Source organism: Scomber scombrus, chromosome 1 (genome assembly GCF_963691925.1).
Source record: "Scomber scombrus chromosome 1, fScoSco1.1, whole genome shotgun sequence".
Lineage (NCBI taxonomy): Eukaryota > Metazoa > Chordata > Actinopteri > Scombriformes > Scombridae > Scomber > Scomber scombrus.
In genome coordinates this window covers 37,074,101-37,096,829 of record NC_084970.1, presented here as the reverse complement: position 1 = coordinate 37,096,829, position 22,729 = coordinate 37,074,101, and the positions used below count along the sequence as shown (strand labels likewise).

General features: G+C 37.9%; 1 protein-coding gene across 1 annotated transcript in view; it reads left to right on the top strand.

Moving 5' to 3' along the window:
- LOC133978491 (NACHT, LRR and PYD domains-containing protein 12-like) overlaps positions 1-22,729 on the top strand; it is a 35,985-nt gene continuing 13,256 nt past the window's right edge. The window contains exons 1-7 of the mRNA XM_062416780.1: positions 1-58; positions 6,771-6,961; positions 7,297-7,407; positions 9,020-9,130; positions 16,501-16,579; positions 18,280-18,508; positions 18,759-20,556. Of these exons, the coding sequence (XP_062272764.1) occupies positions 6,873-6,961; positions 7,297-7,407; positions 9,020-9,130; positions 16,501-16,579; positions 18,280-18,508; positions 18,759-20,556 (2,417 nt within the window). The 5' untranslated portion in view covers positions 1-58; positions 6,771-6,872. The remainder of the gene's footprint in view (positions 59-6,770; positions 6,962-7,296; positions 7,408-9,019; positions 9,131-16,500; positions 16,580-18,279; positions 18,509-18,758; positions 20,557-22,729) is intronic.

Below are 22,729 nucleotides of genomic sequence, written 5' to 3'. Positions count from 1 at the left end.
GTTTTTTATTTCACTTCCTCTTCACTGTGACGCAGTTGTTTTCTCCGTGTGAAGTTTGGTAAGTGACAGTTATCTTACTGCTCAGCTCTGTTTGTTTCTGTGCTGTTTACAGCTTGGATTGAGTATGTGTGCTTTAGTTTGATATATTTCATGGTGAATATGTGAAATGAGCTTGGATTGAGTGTGTGTGCTTTAGTTTGATATATTTCATGGTGAATATGTGAAATGAGTTATGTGAAGGTTGTTATATATTTTAAAAAGTGTCAACGGTCTCTTGACACTGGAACAGTCTTTGCTACAAAAATATACACAGTTGATGTTTTGATCAAAGTATTTTATCGAATATTCATATTGAAATGATCCTTTTGAAGTATTTAAAGAGGTTTGGAGTCAGATGCAACATGAAGGATGTTTCTAACATGTTGTGCTGCTGTATCACTGCTGTCTGTATGTGATCCAGTTAATAAATGTGTGTACGTTAGTATATGTTCAAGCTTCAGGACCCTGTTTCAGAAAGATGGACTAGTGAAAACTCTGAGTTTGTTAATCCTCTCTGAAGCAGTTGACTGTAGTTTTTATTTCCGTGCTCATTTCCTGGTTGCAGCACTTTTGTCTTCTTCTTTTCTCCTCGCTGTGACGCAGATCTATTTCTCTGTGTGAAGTTTGTTAAGTGACAGTTTTCAGTTATTTTATTGTAAAAATCAGAAAGTGAATCTGCTGCTGACAAATTTAGGGAGAGAAAAATATGTCAAAACTTTCTGAAAATACAAAATGAGAATTCATCATAAAATTACTAGAAATGTGTTCTTTGGATATTATATAATTTGCATACATTTAAAGTTTTGGGGGAAAGACACATTTATTTTAAAATGTTTCCAACGCTGACTTTGCACCAATTCAGTAGAAAGGTGCAATGAGTTGAAAGTTGAAAGTTGTTGAGACACAATTCTCTCTAGTACTTTTGAGAAGAATGAAAGATTAGAGACTGATGGATAATTATTCAGACTTCCTGGATCAAGGTGATAAATTAACAATATCGAGCATCGTATGTCCCAGAAAAGGCCAGAGGTCTTTGAAACGTTTTGCAGGTAAACAGTCAAATAGGCAGGTAGTCGGTTTAGAAGGAGACACGATCAAAGTCAAAGAGTCAAGGAAGAAAGTCTTAAAAACTGTAAAAACACTGACTATCTGTGACTCTTTGTATACATATTATATATTTGGTGAGACAGGATCTGTAGAAACAGGTGTGATTTTACCGCTAAATATGTTCTTAAGTCTTGTAACGGTTGCACTCTCTCTCTGCCTTGCAGCAGTTTTTATTTCACCTCCTCTTCACTGTGACGCAGTTGTTTTCTCCATGTGAAGTTTGATAAGTTACAGTTTGTTCAGTTATTTTTCTGTACAAAGTGTAAAAAGCAGAAAGTGAAGCCGTCCAGATTCGGGACAGAGACCTCAGATGTTGTACCTGGAATCTGATGGAGCCACATCTCCCAGTTTGTGGGTCATAGCTCCCAGTGCTCCCATTACCACTGGCACCACTGTTAACTTTACTCCCCATATCTTCTCTGGCTCCTCTTTCAGCGCTTGCTATTGTTCAAGCTTCTTTTGTTTCTTCCTGATGTTGCTGTCGCTTGGGATCGCTGCGTCTATCACTACCGACTTCTATTTATCTTCTTTTTCCTGATTACTCTCGTGTAAAACAACATTTATGATATAATCTCTGCCAACTCTCTGGCAGAGGTAATAGGTCTAATATCTAATAATGTTGCTATCCATCCCTGGATATACTTTGATCCCCTCAAAACTCTCCTACAGCATCTTTTGTGGGACAGTGTGTGGTACCGGTCCAGCAGATCGGGCATCATCTTTTTGTTGTTGCTCAGCCTCCTTATGACTTTCAGAGTTGTTTTTAAATGTTTAAACAGGTTACTGATATTGTTGCTGTGTGGCACATTCTTGTCATACATTGCTGTAGTTCTATCTACAGATGAAAAGTAGCACAGCACAGCGTTACATGTCCTTTCAATTATTCTCAGTCTCTAATGTTTGCTGTGGAGTTGTAAACGCAGCATGTTGTGTGTGTGTGTGCTGCTGCGGCTGCGTGCTCACTTCTCATGCAGTCCTGAGAATCCAACAGTCATGTGACACGGACCAACTTATCTATGGGTTGTTTGGACGCAAACAGTGGCGTGCACAGACATTTTGGGGGCAGGTGCTCAGTGAATAATAAGGGCACTTTGTGCAGCATGTGGAACTGCCGGCTGCCTTATTATAGCAGTGTGAGATTTATCTCCCTCATCTTCCATGCTGGGCATTATTATCACACGCTTTTAATCGTCAAGCATTTATAGATGATCATGTCAACATGGGCCACATACAGTACACTGTTAAAAACAAAAAACAACAAAAAAAGAACTTTCAAAAGGGCACTTGCTTGGTCCAGAGGGCAAAGGGCAGGTGTTATAGCACCACCTAGTGTCTATCTGTGTACGCCACTAGACGCAAACATTGTACAAAAGTACTGAAAACGTTAGGAAGTGACACAGCCACAGCCACATGCTATGTATTAGCATCGATAAAAAAAAAAAAAGAATAGATGAGTAGCTTGTATTTATAGAAGTATCGATCCTGCATCCCTACTACTCCTCATGCCCGCGTCCTAACTGACGAGGTTGTACAAAATCAGCTGGCTCTCCTGGATGCAGTGAAGGAAAATGCGACAGGAATAGAAAACATTAATCAATCAATCAATCAATCTTTATTTGTATAGCGCCAAATCACAACAAAGTCATCTCAAGTTGAAACACTGAAATAGTTATTGGATGCCCTCGTAAATAAATAAGTGCATGATTGAGTTTGTCATGTGCTCCAGAAAAGTCGAGATGAACCCATAAGGAAGAGAGAATTATTTCAGAAATGTATCATTATATATAATAAGGCACTTTGACTCACCATCATTAAAGATGCTGCATTGAGTCGTAGAGCAGTGCAGCCCTGCCATCATTTGTGCGTACGCATGGTCTGAGGAAGTTCAACATTTGTTCACAGAGTACGAACAAATTTAGGAAATTTAGGTAAGAACATATTGATGAATCCCAGATTTGTTTGTACAGTTTAAGCAGTTTAAGCACAGATTTGTGAATGAGGCCCAGTGACTTGAGACTTGTAAAAGTTTCTCTCTCTCTCTCTCTCTCTCTCTCTCTCCCCCCCCCCCCCACTTCCTCTTTGAATGACTTTTCCCTTTATTGTTGAAACAATCTTTTACTTTCACTTTGTCCTCGTTGTGACAGACGTTTTCTTTGTGTGAAGTTTGGTAAGTGATAGTTTTCAGTTATTTTACAGTAAAAAGTGTAAAAAGCAGAAAGTGAAGCTGCTGTTAGTGTTGAGAAGAGCTCAGCTCTCTGCTAACAGGATCATCAGGTGTTCTAACAACAGTACAGCTGGTTAGTACTGTGCTAACATGCTAACACCATGTGTCTCATCAGTTCACTGACAGTTTTTCTGCTGTTTGATGCTGCAGCTTCATGCTCAGCTGTTTGTTTCTGTGCTGTTTACAGCTTGGATTGAGTGTGTTGTGTGTTTTTTGTTGAAATGTGAAAACAACATTGGTGGACTGTTCAAATTGAACTTTTCCTCACAGAGTTGAGCTGAGAGACGTCAGAGGGGATGAAAGAGGAACATGTGGATATTTTCAGTCATGTGACTGAAAATGTACAGAGTTTATGTTTTGTTTGTAGTAATTTTATTAAATTTTCAATTTGAAATGATCCTTTAGAAGCATTTACAAGAGTTTTGTCGTCAGATCCAACATGGAGGATGTTTCCAACGCTGCTGTCTGATTTCTGATCCAGTTACTAAGTGTGTGTGTGAGCTCAATGTTCAAGCTTCAGTTTCAGAACATTTCTAAGTTTGCTTGGTCCAAAATAACCAAAATAACATTCCACCATCTTACCATAATTTATGGAAAATAACTGATGAATGCATAGACTACACTTTATAGTGTTCATTGTGAAACTTACACGTTGACTCAGTTTTTCCCCTAGCCAACTCACACTCAAAAATATGCTCGCACTCTGCATATGGGGTCATTAATGTTTTCTAATTCTGCTGGTGTGAAATATGACGCTTTGTTAATTTCTATCAGGTTCAACCTACTCATTGTTAATTAAACTAACTCTGACCAGCTGCTCTGGAACCAAAAACTCATTAGTCCTGTCTCAGAGTTAATTAACTCAGAGTTTTGGGTTAGACTCTGTGTTTATTAAGTCTGCTCAATGTGACATATGATATGATATTACGTTATACTGAGAGGTGTTTCTCATATTTAGTCAATTTTTATTGATTAGGGTTTGACTAAATCTTAGAAGCAGCTGATGTTCAAACCATCAGAGAACAGTTTAGTGTCAATGATGCAGGAACCTGAAGCTGTTCACCTGTTCAACCTCAGCTCCTTTCATATAGGGGTCAATGACGTATAAGGATTTTCAACAACTCAATTTTAGAATAAAAAAACAAGCATATCTAATGCAGTAGTTCAAACATTCAGAATGTTGTGTACCTGAAAATTCATATTACAATTTGAAAGTGATTTTAGTGGGTTTTTCAAGATTAATTGGCACTGGCCTGAAAAAAAAGTCATTTGGTGCGACCATGATTCATCTTGAAATATCTTATCTAAATAAAAGATCATCATTTACAAACATTTAAAAAAAATTCAAATACTTTGTTTCCAAACACTTTATATTACTGAAAACTTGTAAAAAAAGATGTGAAGCGTGTTAAGTAAATTGATTTATTTCAAGATGAATCATGGTCGCACCACATGACTCTTTTTAAGGCCAGTGCCAATTAATCTTGAAAACCCACTAAAATCACTTTCACATTTATAATATGAATCTTCAGGTACACAACATTCTGAATGTTTGAACTACTGCATTAGATATGCTGGTTTTTTATTATTCTACAATTGAGTTGTTGCAAATCCTTATACGTCATTGACCCATAGACACACTCATGTGTCTTCATCTCCTGTCTCCTAAAATCTATCAGCTGATTGGTTTTGCTGATCTCAACGACACAGCAGCAGTAAATTTCAGTTTTAATGACCTGCTTTATATAAAGATACAGTCAGGGACAAATGAAAGGAAACACCCAAATAAATGTGTGGAGAAACATAACAACTGCAGATGCTTTCACACAGGTACACTACATAGTACAATCAAGCAGTAAACACCCCATTATGCTCTGTGGCATGTATAAAAATGCTGAGCTGGCCCAATTGATTCTGATTTTGTATCAAAAAGAAAATATCTCATTGACTGAGAAAGACGGTTGATTGGATGGGAGGGGTTTCAGTCACATAGACTGTTCAACTGGCTGCTGTTTCAATAAGAAACGTGACTAAAGTGAGTTCATTTCATTTTCATCTGCATCAGTACATAGTGTCAAATAGTGGTCAGCAATACATGTTTGATGAGCATGATGGTTGTGCATTAGTGCAATATGTAAGAAAAACTGGTTATTGAGAATGTGAATGCAGGACGTGATCAGACTGTCAGCAACAACAGTCTGTCAACAATTACACAGAGAGGGATATTATAATAGGGCTGCAGTGCATTAAACCATCATTAAAACAATTAATGCACATTTGAGAGTTCAGTGGTACAAAAAACACAGACACTGGTCTACAGAGATGTGGGAAAAAGGTGATATGGTCAGATGAGTCATCCTTCACAGGTGGGCAAGAGCATGTGGTGCATACACCAAGAGAATGATACAGACCTGAATGACCCCAACAGTGAGGGGATCCAGGGGCTCAGTTATGCAGCCTGGGGCATTTTACTGGCATGGTTTGGGTCCACTTGTCACTTTAGATCAGGCATGTCCAAACTATTCCATAAAGGTCAATGTGGCTGCAGGGTTTCATTCCAACCAAGGACAAAGATGCAAGGAAAAAACGCAAGTGATGGAAACATGGATGCAATTTAAGAGAATTGAGATGTACCTTATGACACGTGGAGTCCCGCAGGGATCAGTTGTTGGGCCTCTTGTGTTTAATCTCTACATATTGCCTTTTTCCAAATTCTACAGAACAGTAACACTGATTACCATAGTTATGCAGATGATACTCTGATACATTTGACTCTCACCAGAAGATTAACTGTGTTATTGTTTAAGGAATGAGGACAAATGGAGATTATTGTATTTGGCAACAAAGAAATGAAATGGTAGTATTATATGAGCAACTCAACAGGCTCGAAAAACCAAATACCAAGTTTGAAAACTTGACTCAATAGACTCAGATCTTACTTTCTCCAATCATATCAAAGCAATCACTGAAACAGCCTTTTATGATCTTAAAAATATAACCAGACTCAATAATTTGGTGTCCCAAAATGAGCATTAGGCTACTGTTTGTAATGGATGATGGTGATGTCATCCCTCCAGCTGTCAGTAGAGGGCAGCTTTGATTTTTGTAGACTTCAACAGTTCTTAGTTCTTTATTTTTGCACAGAAATGACACAAAAAAGACAGATAATGACAGATAATATACAATGCAGGGAGAGGCAGAAAACCCAAAAGGGGCTTATTTAAAGCCTCCACCTAAATATATTAAGAATTACACAATATTACAGAAGATAATATGACTACATAGAACAAACCAAATTTATTTCAACATCTATAGTGATGATGAAGTGACAGCAGCCTCACATCAGATGGACTGATGAAGATAATCAGCAGCATCTTCTCTCTCTGTGTTTCCTCCACAGCTGAAGTTCCAAAGTCTCTGTGACTGGATGTGAACTGAGCAGCTGAACATCTTCCTTGTTGTAGTGAGTGAGTGCAGCTCTCCCAGCAGCTGTTTCTCTGCTATGGATCAGTGTGAGGACAGAGAGGAGGGAGTCCCTCCCTCTAAAAGCTCTCTGTGTGGGGAACATGACAGCCAGACCAAAGCTCAGAGGTGAGATGAGGATCTCTAACTGTCCATCACTGTTCTCCACTCACATCACTCCACCATCATTATTCACACTCACTGTCACATCTGACACTCAACTACTGAATAATAAGTCACAATAACAATAAACAATGAACTACTAACTTTGTGAGTTAACAAGAGCTCAACCACTGATTAGTCAACTAATCAACTAAGATGAGACAGCATCTTTCATCAGATGACATTTTAATGAACAGGAGAACGTTTCTCATCCACTGTCTTCTTACTGATTTTCATTCTGCTTCTAAAACTTCAGCTGCTGACAGTCTGCTTAAAAATAATATTTTTAAAATCTTCCTCAGGATGCAGCAGCAGAGAGCAGACTCTCCTGAACCCAGCTGTGTGTCCATGAAGAGTGACTGTTCTAAGGGTCGTGGTATTAACTTTAAAGATGGACAACCTGATGATGGAAGGTAAGAATTTAAAAGTGAAGTTTGTTATTATCTGACTCTCCTGAGAAGAGGAATCAATATATAGTTTCAGCAGTGACATCACAGTGTACACCTGTGCAACAGTCACATGTCAAAGAGTTCAGTGTTATAAGACACCAACATGGTCACTATATCAATATGTGTGTGTAACTTTGAAAACATCACATCAATAATCAGAGCAGCAGCTAACTTGGATGTGTCTGTCTTGAGCTAACTTCAAAGATGGACCCTGCTGAGCAAAGGTCCGAATATTGATCTCAGGATTGATAAACTGACTGAACAGATTTATAACTGACAGAAAGGATTGTTAGACACAAGAATGTTTTTCATTTATGGAAGAAGAGAAAAAATCTAAAATGTTTCATTAAAGTCAAATCAAAGAAAGAAAATAAGATATAATGCATGTTATGTAAACATGTTTCCTTTTCATGTCAGTGTTTACTATGTCATAATTAATAGAAAAACCTTTGGTAAAGAGACAATGAATGGTTTCTCAGGCCACATTAAAATCAAATCAGAACACAGGAAACAAAGTGAAAAGGTGTGTTACATTTCAGTGTTTGTTGTCTTGTCTGTTCTTTCATGCAGCACAATCCATCTCATTAAAACTGCAAACAGTCCCTCACAAATGGAAGTAAACATACAGTCAATAGTACTGTCCCTCAGCCACAGTGACACTTTGATTGTCAAAGGCTGTCTGTCATGTTTGACTTCACCTCTGCTGCTGTTGATAAGCTCCGCCCATGGCTCTGCCTCCAAGCTGTGATTGGACGGCTGATTATTGTTCAGTTTGACAGGAACATCTTCATCTCAAAAAGACTCATCTTCCTCTCTCACAGAGCTTCTTATTCAGTGTTGGCAGGTGTTTGCTGCCCTCTGCAGGACAACACTGACATGTAACACACCTCCTCACTTTGTTTTCTGTGGTCGGATTTATTTTTTATTTTTCACTTAGTTTTTTCTTATTTAATTTAACACACAGTATGTTAATATATTACAATATTAATCCAGCTGATTCTAACCCTTTGTAGCTCACCTTCATGTACTGATCCATCAAACACAGCTCAGTGGATATTTTGGCTGTAACATTTTGGTCGCCTAAAAAAGTCTTGTTCAGTGTTTGGTTGTAGTAAAACACCTTCTATTGAGTCATGTGTTCAGTTTTTCTGGTAAGTACATTTTGTTTGAATAGTTTAAGGATTTTTTTTCACTGATAATATTTAACATTAGCATCAGCATTACCACAGTTAACCATAAACTGTAAAGGTACTGTGCTAACCAAGCTATGAGCTAGCATTATGGTCAGTTTTGGCTCCAAAAATCAAAGATAGCGACATTCAAATCCAAGATAGTGATGTCAAATTGCCAAACTCGAAGCTTCAAACACCACAAACCACTGAGTGACGTCATAGTGACTACGTCCAATGTTTGTTTTTTCAGTCTATGTTTATACCCAGTTTAATATCATACTTTTCTTTCTCTTTCTTCTTCTCCCCCCTCCTCTCTTTTAAACAATCCAAACAAAATGTTTATGATGCCATTCAAATCCAAACATGTTATGAAATTGATGAATGAACTGTTTTATTAGTATCAGGATGCAGCAGCAGAGAGCAGACTCTCCTGAACCCAGCTGTGTGTCCATGAAGAGTGACAACTCTATGGATCATCCTGTTAACTTTAAAGATGGACAACCTGCTGATGGAAGGTAAGAATTTAAAAGTGAAGTTTGTTATTATCTGACTCTCCTGAGAAGAGGAATCAATATATAGTTTCAGCAGTGACATCACAGTGTACACCTGTGCAACAGTCACATGTCAAAGAGTTCAGTGTTATAAGACACCAACATGGTCACTATATCAATATGTGTGTGTAACTTTGAAAACATCACATCAATAATCAGAGCAGCAGCTAACTTGGATGTGTCTGTCTTGAGCTAAATTCAAAGATGGACCCTGCTGATCAAAGGTCAGAATATTGATCTCAGGATTGATAAACTGAACAGATTCATAATCGACAGAAAGGATTGTTAGACACAAGAATGTTTTTCATTTATAGAAGAAGAGAAAAAATCTAAAATGTTTCATTAAAGTCAAATCAAAGAAAGAAAGAAAATAAGATATAATGCATGTTATGTAAACATGTTTCCTTTTCATATCAGTGTTTACTGTGTCATAATTAATAGAAAAACCTTTGGTAAAGAGACAATGAATGGTTTCTCAGGCCACATTGAAATCAAATCAGAACACAGGAAACAAAGTGAAAAGGTGTGTTACATTTCAGTGTTTGTTGTCTTGTCTGTTCTTTCATGCAGCACAATCCATCTCATTAAAACTGCAAACAGTCCCTCACAAATGGAAGTAAACATACAGTCAATAGTACTGTCCCTCAGCCACAGGAAACACTTTGATTGTCAAAGGCTGTCTGTCATGTTTGACTTCATCTCTGCTGCTGTTGATAAGCTCCGCCCATGGCTCTGCCTCCAAGCTGTGATTGGACAGCTGATTATTGTTCAGTTTGACAGCAACATCTTCATCTCAAAAAGACTCATCTTCCTCTCTCACAGAGCTTCTTCTTCAGTGTTGGCAGGTGTTTGCTGCCCTCTGCAGGACAACACTGACATGTAACATGTAACACACCTCCTCGCTTTGTTTTCTGTGGTCGGATTTATTTTTTATTTTTCACTTAGTTTTTTCTTATTTAATTTAACACACAGTATGTTAATATATTACAATATTAATCCAGCTGATTCTAACCCTTTGTAGCTCACCTTCATGTACTGATCCATCAGACACAGCTCAGTGGATATTTTGGCTGTAACATTTTGATAGTCTAAAAAAGTCTTGTTCAGTGTTTGGTTGTAGTAAAACACCTTCTATTGAGTCATGTGTTCAGTTTTTCTGGTAAGTACATTTTGTTTGAATAGTTTAAGGATTTTTTTTCACTGATAATATTTAACATTAGCATCAGCATTACCACAGTTAACCATAAACTGTAAAGGTACTGTGCTAACCAAGCTATGAGCTAGCATTATGGTCAGTTTTGGCTCCAAAAATCAAAGATAGCGACATTCAAATCCAAGATAGTGATGTCAAATTGCCAAACTCGAAGCTTCAAACACCACAAACCACTGAGTGACGTCATAGTGACTACGTCCAATGTTTGTTTTTTCGGTCTATGTTTATACCCAGTTTAATATCATACTTTTCTTTCTCTTTCTTCTTCTCCCCCCTCCTCTCTTTTAAACAATCCAAACAAAATGTTTATGATGCCATTCAAATCCAAACATGTTATGAAATTGATGAATGAACTGTTTTATTAGTATCAGGATGCAGCAGCAGAGAGCAGACTCTCCTGAACCCAGCTGTGTGTCCATGAAGAGTGACTGTTCTAAGGGTCGTGGTATTAACTTTAAAGATGGACAACCTGATGATGGAAGGTACGAATTTAAAAGTGAAGTTTGTTATTATCTGACTCTCCTGAGAAGAGGAATCAATATATAGTTTCAGCAGTGACATCACAGTGTACACCTGTGCAACAGTCACATGTCAAAGAGTTCAGTGTTATAAGACACCAACATGGTCACTATATCAATATGTGTGTGTAACTTTGAAAACATCACATCAATAATCAGAGCAGCAGCTAACTTGGATGTGTCTGTCTTGAGCTAACTTCAAAGATGGACCCTGCTGAGCAAAGGTCAGAATATTGATCTCAGGATTGATAAACTGACTGAACAGATTTATGACTGACAGAAAGGATTGTTAGACACAAGAATGTTTTTCATTTATGGAAGAAGAGAAAAAATCTAAAATGTTTCATTAAAGTCAAATCAAAGAAAGAAAGAAAATAAGATATAATGCATGTTATGTATTCATGTTTCCTTTTCAGTGTTTACTGTGTCATAATTAATAGAAAACCTTTGGTAAAGAGACAATGAATGGTTTCTCAGGCCACATTAAAATCAAATCAGAACACAGGAAACAAAGTGAAAAGGTGTGTTACATTTCAGTGTTTGTTGTCTTGTCTGTTCTTTCATGCAGCACAATCCATCTCATTAAAACTGCAAACAGTCCCTCACAGATGGAACTAAACATACAGTCAATAGTACTGTCCCTCAGCCACAGGAAACACTTTGATTATCAAAGGCTGTCTGTCATGTTTGACTTCACCTCTGCTGCTGTTGATAAGCTCCGCCCATGGCTCTGCCTCCAAGCTGTGATTGGGCAGCTGATTATTGTTCAGTTTAACAGGGACATCTTCATCTCAAAAAGACTCATCTTCCTCTCTCACAGAGCTTCTTATTCAGTGTTGGCAGGTGTTTGCTGCCCTCTGCAGGACAACACTGACATGTAACACACCTCCTCGCTTTGTTTTCTGTGGTCGGATTTATTTTTTATTTTTCACTTAGTTTTTTCTTATTTAATTTAACACACAGTATGTTAATATATTACAATATTAATCCAGCTGATTCTAACCCTTTGTAGCTCACCTTCATGTACTGATCCATCAAACACAGCTCAGTGGATATTTTGGCTGTAACATTTTGGTCGCCTAAAAAAGTCTTGTTCAGTGTTTGGTTGTAGTAAAACACCTTCTATTGAGTCATGTGTTTAGTTTTTCTGGTAAGTACATTTTGTTTGAATAGTTTAAGGATTTTTTTTCACTGATAATATTTAACATTAGCATCAGCATTACCACAGTTAACCATAAACTGTAAAGGTACTGTGCTAACCAAGCTATGAGCTAGCATTATGGTCAGTTTTGGCTCCAAAAATCAAAGATAGCGACATTCAAATCCAAGATAGTGATGTCAAATTGCCAAACTCGAAGCTTCAAACACCACAAACCACTGAGTGACGTCATAGTGACTACGTCCAATGTTTGTTTTTTCGGTCTATGTTTATACCCAGTTTAATATCATACTTTTCTTTCTCTTTCTTCTTCTCCCCCCTCCTCTCTTTTAAACAATCCAAACAAAATGTTTATGATGCCATTCAAATCCAAACATGTTATGAAATTGATGAATGAACTGTTTTATTAGTATCAGGATGCAGCAGCAGAGAGCAGACTCTCCTGAACCCAGCTGTGTGTCCATGAAGAGTGACTGTTCTAAGGGTCGTGGTATTAACTTTAAAGATGGACAACCTGATGATGGAAGGTACGAATTTAAAAGTGAAGTTTGTTATTATCTGACTCTCCTGAGAAGAGGAATCAATATATAGTTTCAGCAGTGACATCACAGTGTACACCTGTGCAACAGTCACATGTCAAAGAGTTCAGTGTTATAAGACACCAACATGGTCACTATATCAATATGTGTGTGTAACTTTGAAAACATCACATCAATAATCAGAGCAGCAGCTAACTTGGATGTGTCTGTCTTGAGCTAACTTCAAAGATGGACCCTGCTGAGCAAAGGTCAGAATATTGATCTCAGGATTGATAAACTGACTGAACAGATTTATAACTGACAGAAAGGATTGTTAGACACAAGAATGTTTTTCATTTATAGAAGAAGAGAAAAAATCTAAAATGTTTCATTAAAGTCAAATCAAAGAAAGAAAGAAAATGGGATACAATGCATGTTATGTAAAACATGTTTCCTTTTCATATCAGTGTTTACTGTGTCATAATTAATAGAAAACCTTTGGTAAAGAGACAATGAATGGTTTCTCAGGCCACATTAAAATCAAATCAGAACACAGGAAACAAAGTGAAAAGGTGTGTTACATTTCAGTGTTTGTTGTCTTGTCTGTTCTTTCATGCAGCACAATCCATCTCATTAAAACTGCAAACAGTCCCTCACAAATGGAAGTAAACATACAGTCAATAGTACTGTCCCTCAGCCACAGGAAACACTTTGATTATCAAAGGCTGTCTGTCATGTTTGACTTCATCTCTGCTGCTGTTGATAAGCTCCGCCCATGGCTCTGCCTCCAAGCTGTGATTGGACAGCTGATTATTGTTCAGTTTGACAAGAACATCTTCATCTCAAAAGGACTCATCTTCCTCTCTCACAGAGCTTCTTATTCAGTGTTGGCAGGTGTTTGCTGCCCTCTGCAGGACAACACTGACATGTAACACACCTCCTCGCTTTGTTTTCTGTGGTCGGATTTATTTTTTATTTTTCACTTAGTTTTTTCTTATTTAATTTAACACACAGTATGTTAATATATTACAATATTAATCCAGCTGATTCTAACCCTTTGTAGCTCACCTTCATGTACTGATCCATCAAACACAGCTCAGTGGATATTTTGGCTGTAACATTTTGATAGTCTAAAAAAGTCTTGTTCAGTGTTTGGTTGTAGTAAAACACCTTCTATTGAGTCATGTGTTTAGTTTTTCTGGTAAGTACATTTTGTTTGAATAGTTTAAGGATTTTTTTTCACTGATAATATTTAACATTAGCATCAGCATTACCACAGTTAACCATAAACTGTAAAGGTACTGTGCTAACCAAGCTATGAGCTAGCATTATGGTCAGTTTTGGCTCCAAAAATCAAAGATAGCGACATTCAAATCCAAGATAGTGATGTCAAATTGCCAAACTCGAAGCTTCAAACACCACAAACCACTGAGTGACGTCATAGTGACTACGTCCAATGTTTGTTTTTTCGGTCTATGTTTATACCCAGTTTAATATCATACTTTTCTTTCTCTTTCTTCTTCTCCCCCCTCCTCTCTTTTAAACAATCCAAACAAAATGTTTATGATGCCATTCAAATCCAAACATGTTATGAAATTGATGAATGAACTGTTTTATTAGTATCAGGATGCAGCAGCAGAGAGCAGACTCTCCTGAACCCAGCTGTGTGTCCATGAAGAGTGACTGTTCTAAGGGTCGTGGTATTAACTTTAAAGATGGACAACCTGCTGATGGAAGGTAAGAATTTAAAAGTGAAGTTTGTTATTATGTGACTCTCCTGAGAAGAGGAATCAATATATAGTTTCAGCAGTGACATCACAGTGTTCACCTGTGCTACAGTCACATGTCAAAGAGTTCAGTGTTATAAGACACCAACATGGTCACTATATCAATATGTGTGTGTAACTTTGAAAACATCACATCAATAATCAGAGCAGCAGCTAACTTGGATGTGTCTGTCTTGAGCTAACTTCAAAGATGGACCCTGCTGAGCAAAGGTCAGAATATTGATCTCAGGATTGAGAAACTGACTGAACAGATTTATAACTGACAGAAAGGATTGTTAGACACAAAAATGTTTATCATTTATGGAAGAAGAGAAAAAATCTAAAATGTTTCATTAAAGTCAAATCAAAGAAAGAAAGAAAATAAGATATAATACATGTTATGTAAACATGTTTCCTTTTCATATCAGTGTTTACTGTGTCATAATTAATAGAAAAACCTTTGGTAAAGAGACAATGAATGGTTTCTCAGGCCACATTGAAATCAAATCAGAACACAGGAAACAAAGTGAAAAGGTGTGTTACATTTCAGTGTTTGTTGTCTTGTCTGTTCTTTCATGCAGCACAATCCATCTCATTAAAACTGCAAACAGTCCCTCACAAATGGAAGTAAACATAAAGTCAATAGTACTGTCCCTCAGCCACAGGAAACACTTTGATTGTCAAAGGCTGTCTGTCATGTTTGACTTCACCTCTGCTGCTGTTGATAAGCTCCGCCCATGGCTCTGCCTCCAAGCTGTGATTGGACGGCTGATTATTGTTCAGTTTGACAGGAACATCTTCATCTCAAAAAGACTCATCTTCCTCTCTCACAGAGCTTCTTATTCAGTGTTGGCAGGTGTTTGCTGCCCTCTGCAGGACAACACTGACATGTAACACACCTCCTCGCTTTGTTTTCTGTGGTCGGATTTATTTTTTATTTTTCACTTAGTTTTTTCTTATTTAATTTAACACACAGTATGTTAATATATTACAATATTAATCCAGCGGATTCTAACCCTTTGTAGCTCACCTTCATGTACTGATCCATCAGACACAGCTCAGTGGATATTTTGGCTGTAACATTTTGGTCGCCTAAAAAAGTCTTGTTCAGTGTTTGGTTGTAGTAAAACACCTTCTATTGAGTCATGTGTTTAGTTTTTCTGGTAAGTACATTTTGTTTGAATAGTTTAAGGATTTTTTTTCACTGATTATATTTAACATTAGCATCAGCATTACCACAGTTAACCATAAACTGTAAAGGTACTGTGCTAACCAAGCTATGAGCTAGCATTATGGTCAGTTTTGGCTCCAAAAATCAAAGATAGCGACATTCAAATCCAAGATAGTGATGTCAAATTGCCAAACTCGAAGCTTCAAACACCACAAACCACTGAGTGACGTCATAGTGACTACGTCCAATGTTTGTTTTTTCAGTCTATGTTTATACCCAGTTTAATATCATACTTTTCTTTCTCTTTCTTCTTCTCCCCCCTCCTCTCTTTTAAACAATCCAAACAAAATGTTTATGATGCCATTCAAATCCAAACATGTTATGAAATTGATGAATGAATTGTTTTATTAGTATCAGGATGCAGCAGCAGAGAGCAGACTCTCCTGAACCCAGCTGTGTGTCCATGAAGAGTGACTGTTCTAAGGGTCGTGGTATTAACTTTAAAGATGGACAACCTGCTGATGGAAGGTAAGAATTTAAAAGTGAAGTTTGTTATTATCTGACTCTCCTGAGAAGAGGAATCAATATATAGTTTCAGCAGTGACATCACAGTGTTCACCTGTGCAACAGTCACATGTCAAAGAGTTCAGTGTTATAAGACACCAACATGGTCACTATATCAATATGTGTGTGTAACTTTGAAAACATCACATCATTAATCAGAGCAGCAGCTAACTTGGATGTGTCTGTCTTGAGCTAACTTCAAAGATGGACCCTGCTGAGCAAAGGTCAGAATATTGATCTCAGGATTGATAAACTGACTGAACAGATTTATGACTGACAGAAAGGATTGTTAGACACAAGAATGTTTTTCATTTATGGAAGAAGAGAAACAATTTTAAAATGTCTCCTCATGACAGAACATCTTTAATAAGCTGTGTGCAGATTTGAGTCATTAAATGTCCTTAAACGTGATGTTTTCTCCACAGAGTTCAGCAGCAGAGCTCAGAGGTTCCCAGTGATCAGTCTGCACAGCAGCATCAAACACAGCTGGACTCCATATTTATGGTGTGTACATGTACTAACACAAAACAAAAGTCTGCACACATCACGCTGGTGATATCCAAATACATTACCTGCTTTATTCATCTTCTGGATGTGCATGTCCGCCACAAACCTTTTTTTTTTACATGTACAAACACACCTTTTACTATTATAGTTTCATAATTTTGCAGATTTTCAAACAGCATTGTATCATTTACTACTCTTGTTACTGGTAAAAGTTGTCACCTAGCGGACTTTAGAGATGTGTGTTAGACAACAAACTAAGTTTCCTCATTTTCTGTAGTGGTGCCTTCAAGGACAGTAAAATGTGGGTATTCTAAAACACTCCATGTTACATTACTGGTAGGAAAAAGTGTATTGTAAAAATCATATTAATACATACTTTAAAATATCAGCATATTAACTTTGGAAAAAAACTATAAATCAATCAATCAGACTTTATTTGTATAGCACTTCTCATACAAATGTGATGTATAAGAAAGTGCTTCATACAAAAAATATATAATCACCCCCCTATCTGTGCAACAATAAATGACCATGTTTAAAAAAACAAAACAAAAACAGCAACTGAAGAAACCCTCATGATCATAACTCTCATAAATCTACTATGAAGAAAACACTAGAGGTAGAATAAAAAGGTAAAAAGAATTCAAAATGGCCAAATAGAATAAAATACTAAAAGATTTAAAAAAAAAAAAAAAAAAAAAAAAGATAGATTAAGTAGAGTGAGTAAAACCAGAAATGTGAGGTAGGAAAACAAAGATAAAGATAAAAGCAGGATAAAATAAAATAAAATTACTACTAAAAGAGTAGAAAAAGTATATATTATTATAAAAGGAAAACAAATCAAGAAAATAGAATAAAAGGATATACTAAGTACTAAAAGAGAGTGAAACATTAATGAAAGATGGATTGATTAAATAAATAAACTTCAATTAAAAGCCAGACTAAGATTACTTTTCAAATGATCAGCATCAACTAGTTTCATGATATGAGGCTGAATATTGCGCTTTGGAGTCAGACAGTAAAGAGTGTGAAGGAGGAAGCAACCACAGTAGCTGAAATAGAGAAAACTGCACTGCAACAAACTTTGCAGAGCTCTGGTAAACCTGACTTTATTTCCTGACAGAATATTATGTCAGGCTTTGAACTCTGAATGCAGAACAGAACAACAGTGACTGTGTTAACCTCCAGCATCGTTCAGCCCTCATAAGTTTACAATGGTCCTCATAACTGACTCCAGCACATCTTTTGTTTTATGATCACAGAAAACCAGTACTATATATCCAGTTTTGATTGAGGAAAAACATTTTATGAATGAAAATAAGCCTCTGTCAGTCTGATTGGACGAGATATGTGCAATTCATTCTGGTTGTTGTAGGATATTTCTCTTATGAGCAGTATGAGGAATCAACATTATTTTATATATTTTTTTAAGTTTTCTTTAATCATAGGACACCAATTTAAAAAATAATTGCATGTTTTTATTACATAGGTCACCTAGTTTTAATAAAACATCATATTCACAGTGAATTTAACTCCTTTAACTCCATCAACCACAGATGAAATACTAAAGTAGCATTCAGGTCCTAACAGTGTCCATGCTGCTCTGTTTAGACCAGCAGGCCTTCAGACTGACACATGAATCACATGTAGTGTTCTACCAGTTTAAATGAAATGTTCACTTTATCTTTCTGTTCCAGCTGCTGGAGGAGAACATCTTCACTTTTGTGAAGAACGAGCTGAAGAGAGTCCAGAGGGGTCTGAGTCCAGATGACCCAGAATGCTTAGAGAGTCAGAGTGAGGATGAGGAGGTGTTGGATGGTGAGGAGGAAGAGCAGAGGAGGAGCAGCAGAGAGGCATTTCTGAAGATCACACTGCACTTCCTGAGGAGAATGAAGCAGGAGGAGCTGGCTGACTGTCTGCAGAGCAGTAAGAGGATTTTAACAGATTTAACATGATGGAGAGGAAATGGAGGCAACATGGGAGAGGTTTATATTTCAAACTCTGCTGTAAATATGCTGCACACATCTGCATCAGATCAGAGGCTGTTTGTCCTCCACTGATGAGCTGAATAAAACTGATGGAGGAGGAAAAACTACACACACACACTTACATGTTCAGATTTCTAGACTTTCTGTAGGATCCACTCACTGATTTCATTTGTTGTTTGTTCATTCAGGAACTGGTGCTGCAAAGTGTCGACGTAAACTCAAGTCTAACCTGCAGGAGAAGTTCCAGTGTGTGTTTGAGGGGATCGCTAAAGCAGGAAACCCAACCCTTCTGAATCAGATCTACACACCGCTCTACATCACAGAGGGAGGGACTGCAGAGGTCAATGATGAACATGAGATCAGACAGATTGAAACAGCATCCAGGAAACCAGACAGACCAGAAACAACAATCACACAAGAAGACATCTTTAAAGCTTCACCTGGAAGAGATGAACCAATCAGAACAGTGATGACAAAGGGAGTGGCTGGCATTGGGAAAACAGTCTTAACACAGAAGTTCACTCTGGACTGGGCTGAAGACAAAGCCAACCAGGACATACACTTCACATTTCCATTCACTTTCAGAGAGCTGAATGTGCTGAAAGAGAAAAAGTACAGCTTGGTGGAACTTGTTCATCACTTCTTTACTGAAACCAAAGAAGCAGGAATCTGCAGGTTTGAAGAGTTCCAGGTTGTGTTCATCTTTGACGGTCTGGATGAGTGTCGACTTCCTCTGGACTTCCACAACAATGAAATCCTGACTGATGTTACAGAGTCCACCTCAGTGGATGTGCTGCTGACAAACCTCATCAGGGGGAAACTGCTTCCCTCTGCTCGCCTCTGGATAACCACACGACCTGCAGCAGCCAATCAGATCCCTCCTGAGTGTGTCGGCATGGTGACAGAGGTCAGAGGGTTCACTGACCCTCAGAAGGAGGAGTACTTCAGGAAGAGATTCAGATATGAGGAGCAGGCCAGAACCATCATCTCCCACATCAAGACATCACGAAGCCTCCACATCATGTGCCACATCCCAGTCTTCTGCTGGATCACTGCTACAGTTCTGGAGGATGTGTTGAAAAGCAGAGAGGGAGGAGAGCTGCCCAAGACCCTGACTGAGATGTACATCCACTTCCTGGTGGTTCAGTCCAAACTGAAGAAAGTCAAGTATGATGGAGGAGCTGAGACAGATCCACACTGGAGTCCAGAGAGCAGGAAGATGATTGAGTCTCTGGGAAAACTGGCTTTTGATCAGCTGCAGAAAGGCAACCTGATCTTCTATGAATCAGACCTGACAGAGTGTGGCATCGATATCAGAGCAGCCTCAGTGTACTCAGGAATGTTCACACAGGTCTTTAAAGAGGAGAGAGGGCTGTACCAGGACAAGGTGTTCTGCTTCGTCCATCTGAGCCTTCAGGAGTTTCTGGCTGCTCTTCATGTCCATCTGACATTCATCAAGTCTGGAGTCAATCTGCTGGAAGAACAACAAACAACATCCTGGTTGTCTGAAGTGTTCAGAGACAAATCAACACATTTCTACCAGAGTGCTGTGGACGAGGCCTTAAAGAGTCCAAATGGACACTTAGACTTGTTCCTCCGTTTCCTCCTGGGTCTTTCACTGCAGACCAATCAGACTCTCCTACGAGGTCTGCTGACACAGACAGGAAGTAGCTCAAAGACCAATCAGAAAACAGTTGAGTACATCAAGAAGAAGATCAGTGAGAATCTGTCTGCAGAGAGAAGCATCAACCTGTTCCACTGTCTGAATGAACTGAATGATCGTTCTCTAGTGGAGGAGATCCAACAGTACCTGAGATCAGGAAGTCTCTCCACAGATAAACTGTCTCCTGCTCAGTGGTCAGCTCTGGTCTTCATCTTACTGTCATCAGAAGAAGATCTGGATGTGTTTGACCTGAAGAAATACTCTGCTTCAGAGGAGGCTCTTCTGAGGCTGCTGCCAGTGGTCAAAGTCTCCAACAAAGCTCTGTAGGTGCACATAGAATTATAGGGGGTGGTGGGGGCTGAATCGTTTAGGTTTTTAATGTTACTTCAACTTGTTATTTCCCCTCAGTCTCTCTGACTGCACCAACACATTTATTTATAAATAAATAAAACCCAGTGTTTATCTTGCCTTAGAGAGCATTCTTATCATACAGCTCACAATGATGTGTACTGTAATTATCACCACTAGTACATCTTAATGCAGAATGATAAAGAAAAAGAAAAAGAACCCTATTTTTTTTTTCTTAATTTGCTCACCAGATTAATCACATGATATTTAAAGATTATCTTGTCATCAATCCAGATTCCAAGATACATGTATTCAGTGACTCTTTTGATGTGTTTGCTGTTTTTAGTGGATATGATGAGATTATCATAATCACTTTTTTTGGCGCTATACAAATAAAGTTTGATTGATCTATCTTGCCTTACAGAGAGGATTCAGAGACAATGAATTAGTTGCCTAAATAAACGTTCTTCTACAATGTAGAATATTTAGAATATATTTATAATTAATATATTTTGCATCTCGTGTCTATGATCAGAAATCTTAATACTTTTATATTTTCTTCTCTCAGTGTAGAACATTAAATGAGTGCAGTAGAGAGAAGTTAAGAAGAAAAGAGGATGAAAGGAGAACAGAGTGACCAGGAGTAGATCAGATAAACAACCATAATAATAATGTTTATGCTGCTCTGTTATTCCATTAAGACATCTGATATAATTTGTTTTTCTGTTGGTCTGATATTCACTTCAGAATCACACACACATATACAGCAGCCAGATTATTATGGGATGGATTTAAATGCAGCAGATTTGTCAGCTAAACTTTCATTCTCTGAACTCTACAGCAGAGTACGACAAAAATAGGTTTCAAAATGATTAATGCTGTTTACATCAAATTCCTGCTCTACCTTTGTTATGTGACTTAACTTAAAAAATATTGCATATAGCTGCAGGAAGAAAATCTCCCCTGGGACACAGTTAGGACTAAACCCCACATTTACATCATCTAGCTTCCTCCCTGCACACAACTATTTAGATTGACATAATTTAAAGATTCTGTAAGAATTATAAAGAAACAAAGCATTTTACATTCATTAATCATATTTATTGCCAATGAGTGAACAGGTTGTCATGGAATCTAAAAAAGTCAGACCTTCCCCGACTTTCTCAGTGGGGTATATCAGCCTGTGGACTGATTTCTATGTGTTAGACTCAGGCACAAAATCCAACAGATGTTTTTTGGTGCTCCTTGGTGCCTTGCCTCTGTCTCACTGACATCAACAAACCAGCATCTAACACAACAAAAACAGTCCAATCTGAGTAGAAACAACCTGCAGATATTAGCTCTCCAGCTAATGAGACAGCTAGCTGCCTCCATCAACCACAACACATTTCACAACAAAACACCCCAACAATAACAAGTCTTCACCTCCTGAGAACTAACAGCTGAAACATTATTTCCTCAACAAAGGAGCAGGATGGTTTATTAACTCATAATTTTGCAGGTTGGGTATTGGATTGCAGAAACACTTTATAAAACACACCTTTAGAGATCATTATTATAAGAAGTGTGAGTAAGAAAAAGACATCACCTGTAATGGGCTCATTCTGATACAGTGCAAACACACATTCAAGTGTGAACAACACGATGCTGACTGCAGTTCACTTATTGGCCACCAGTGTGACTAATGAGAAGGAAACTTTAATCGCTGGAAGAAAACTAATGTTTGTAATTGTTTTCTTTTGTTCTGTGATTCTTCTCCAGTTTGAGTGACTGTAACCTCTCAGAGAGAAGCTGTTCAGCTCTGTCCTCAGTTCTCAGCTCCCAGTCCTCTAGTCTGAGAGATCTGGACCTGAGTAACAACAACCTGCAGGATTCAGGAGTAAAGCTTGTTTCTGCTGAACTGGAGAGTCCACACTGTGGACTGGACACTCTAAGGTCAGGATTCAACTGTAATCTGTAAAGGTATACCCATCAAGTTCTGACCTTCTTTATATATTGGATCTGTGAATTAACTTATTAAAATTCTTCTTCAGGTTGAGTGACTGTAACCTCTCAGAGAGAAGCTGTGCAGCTCTGTCCTCAGTTCTCAGCTCCCAGTCCTCTAGTCTGAGAGATCTGGACCTGAGTTACAACAACCTGCAGGATTCA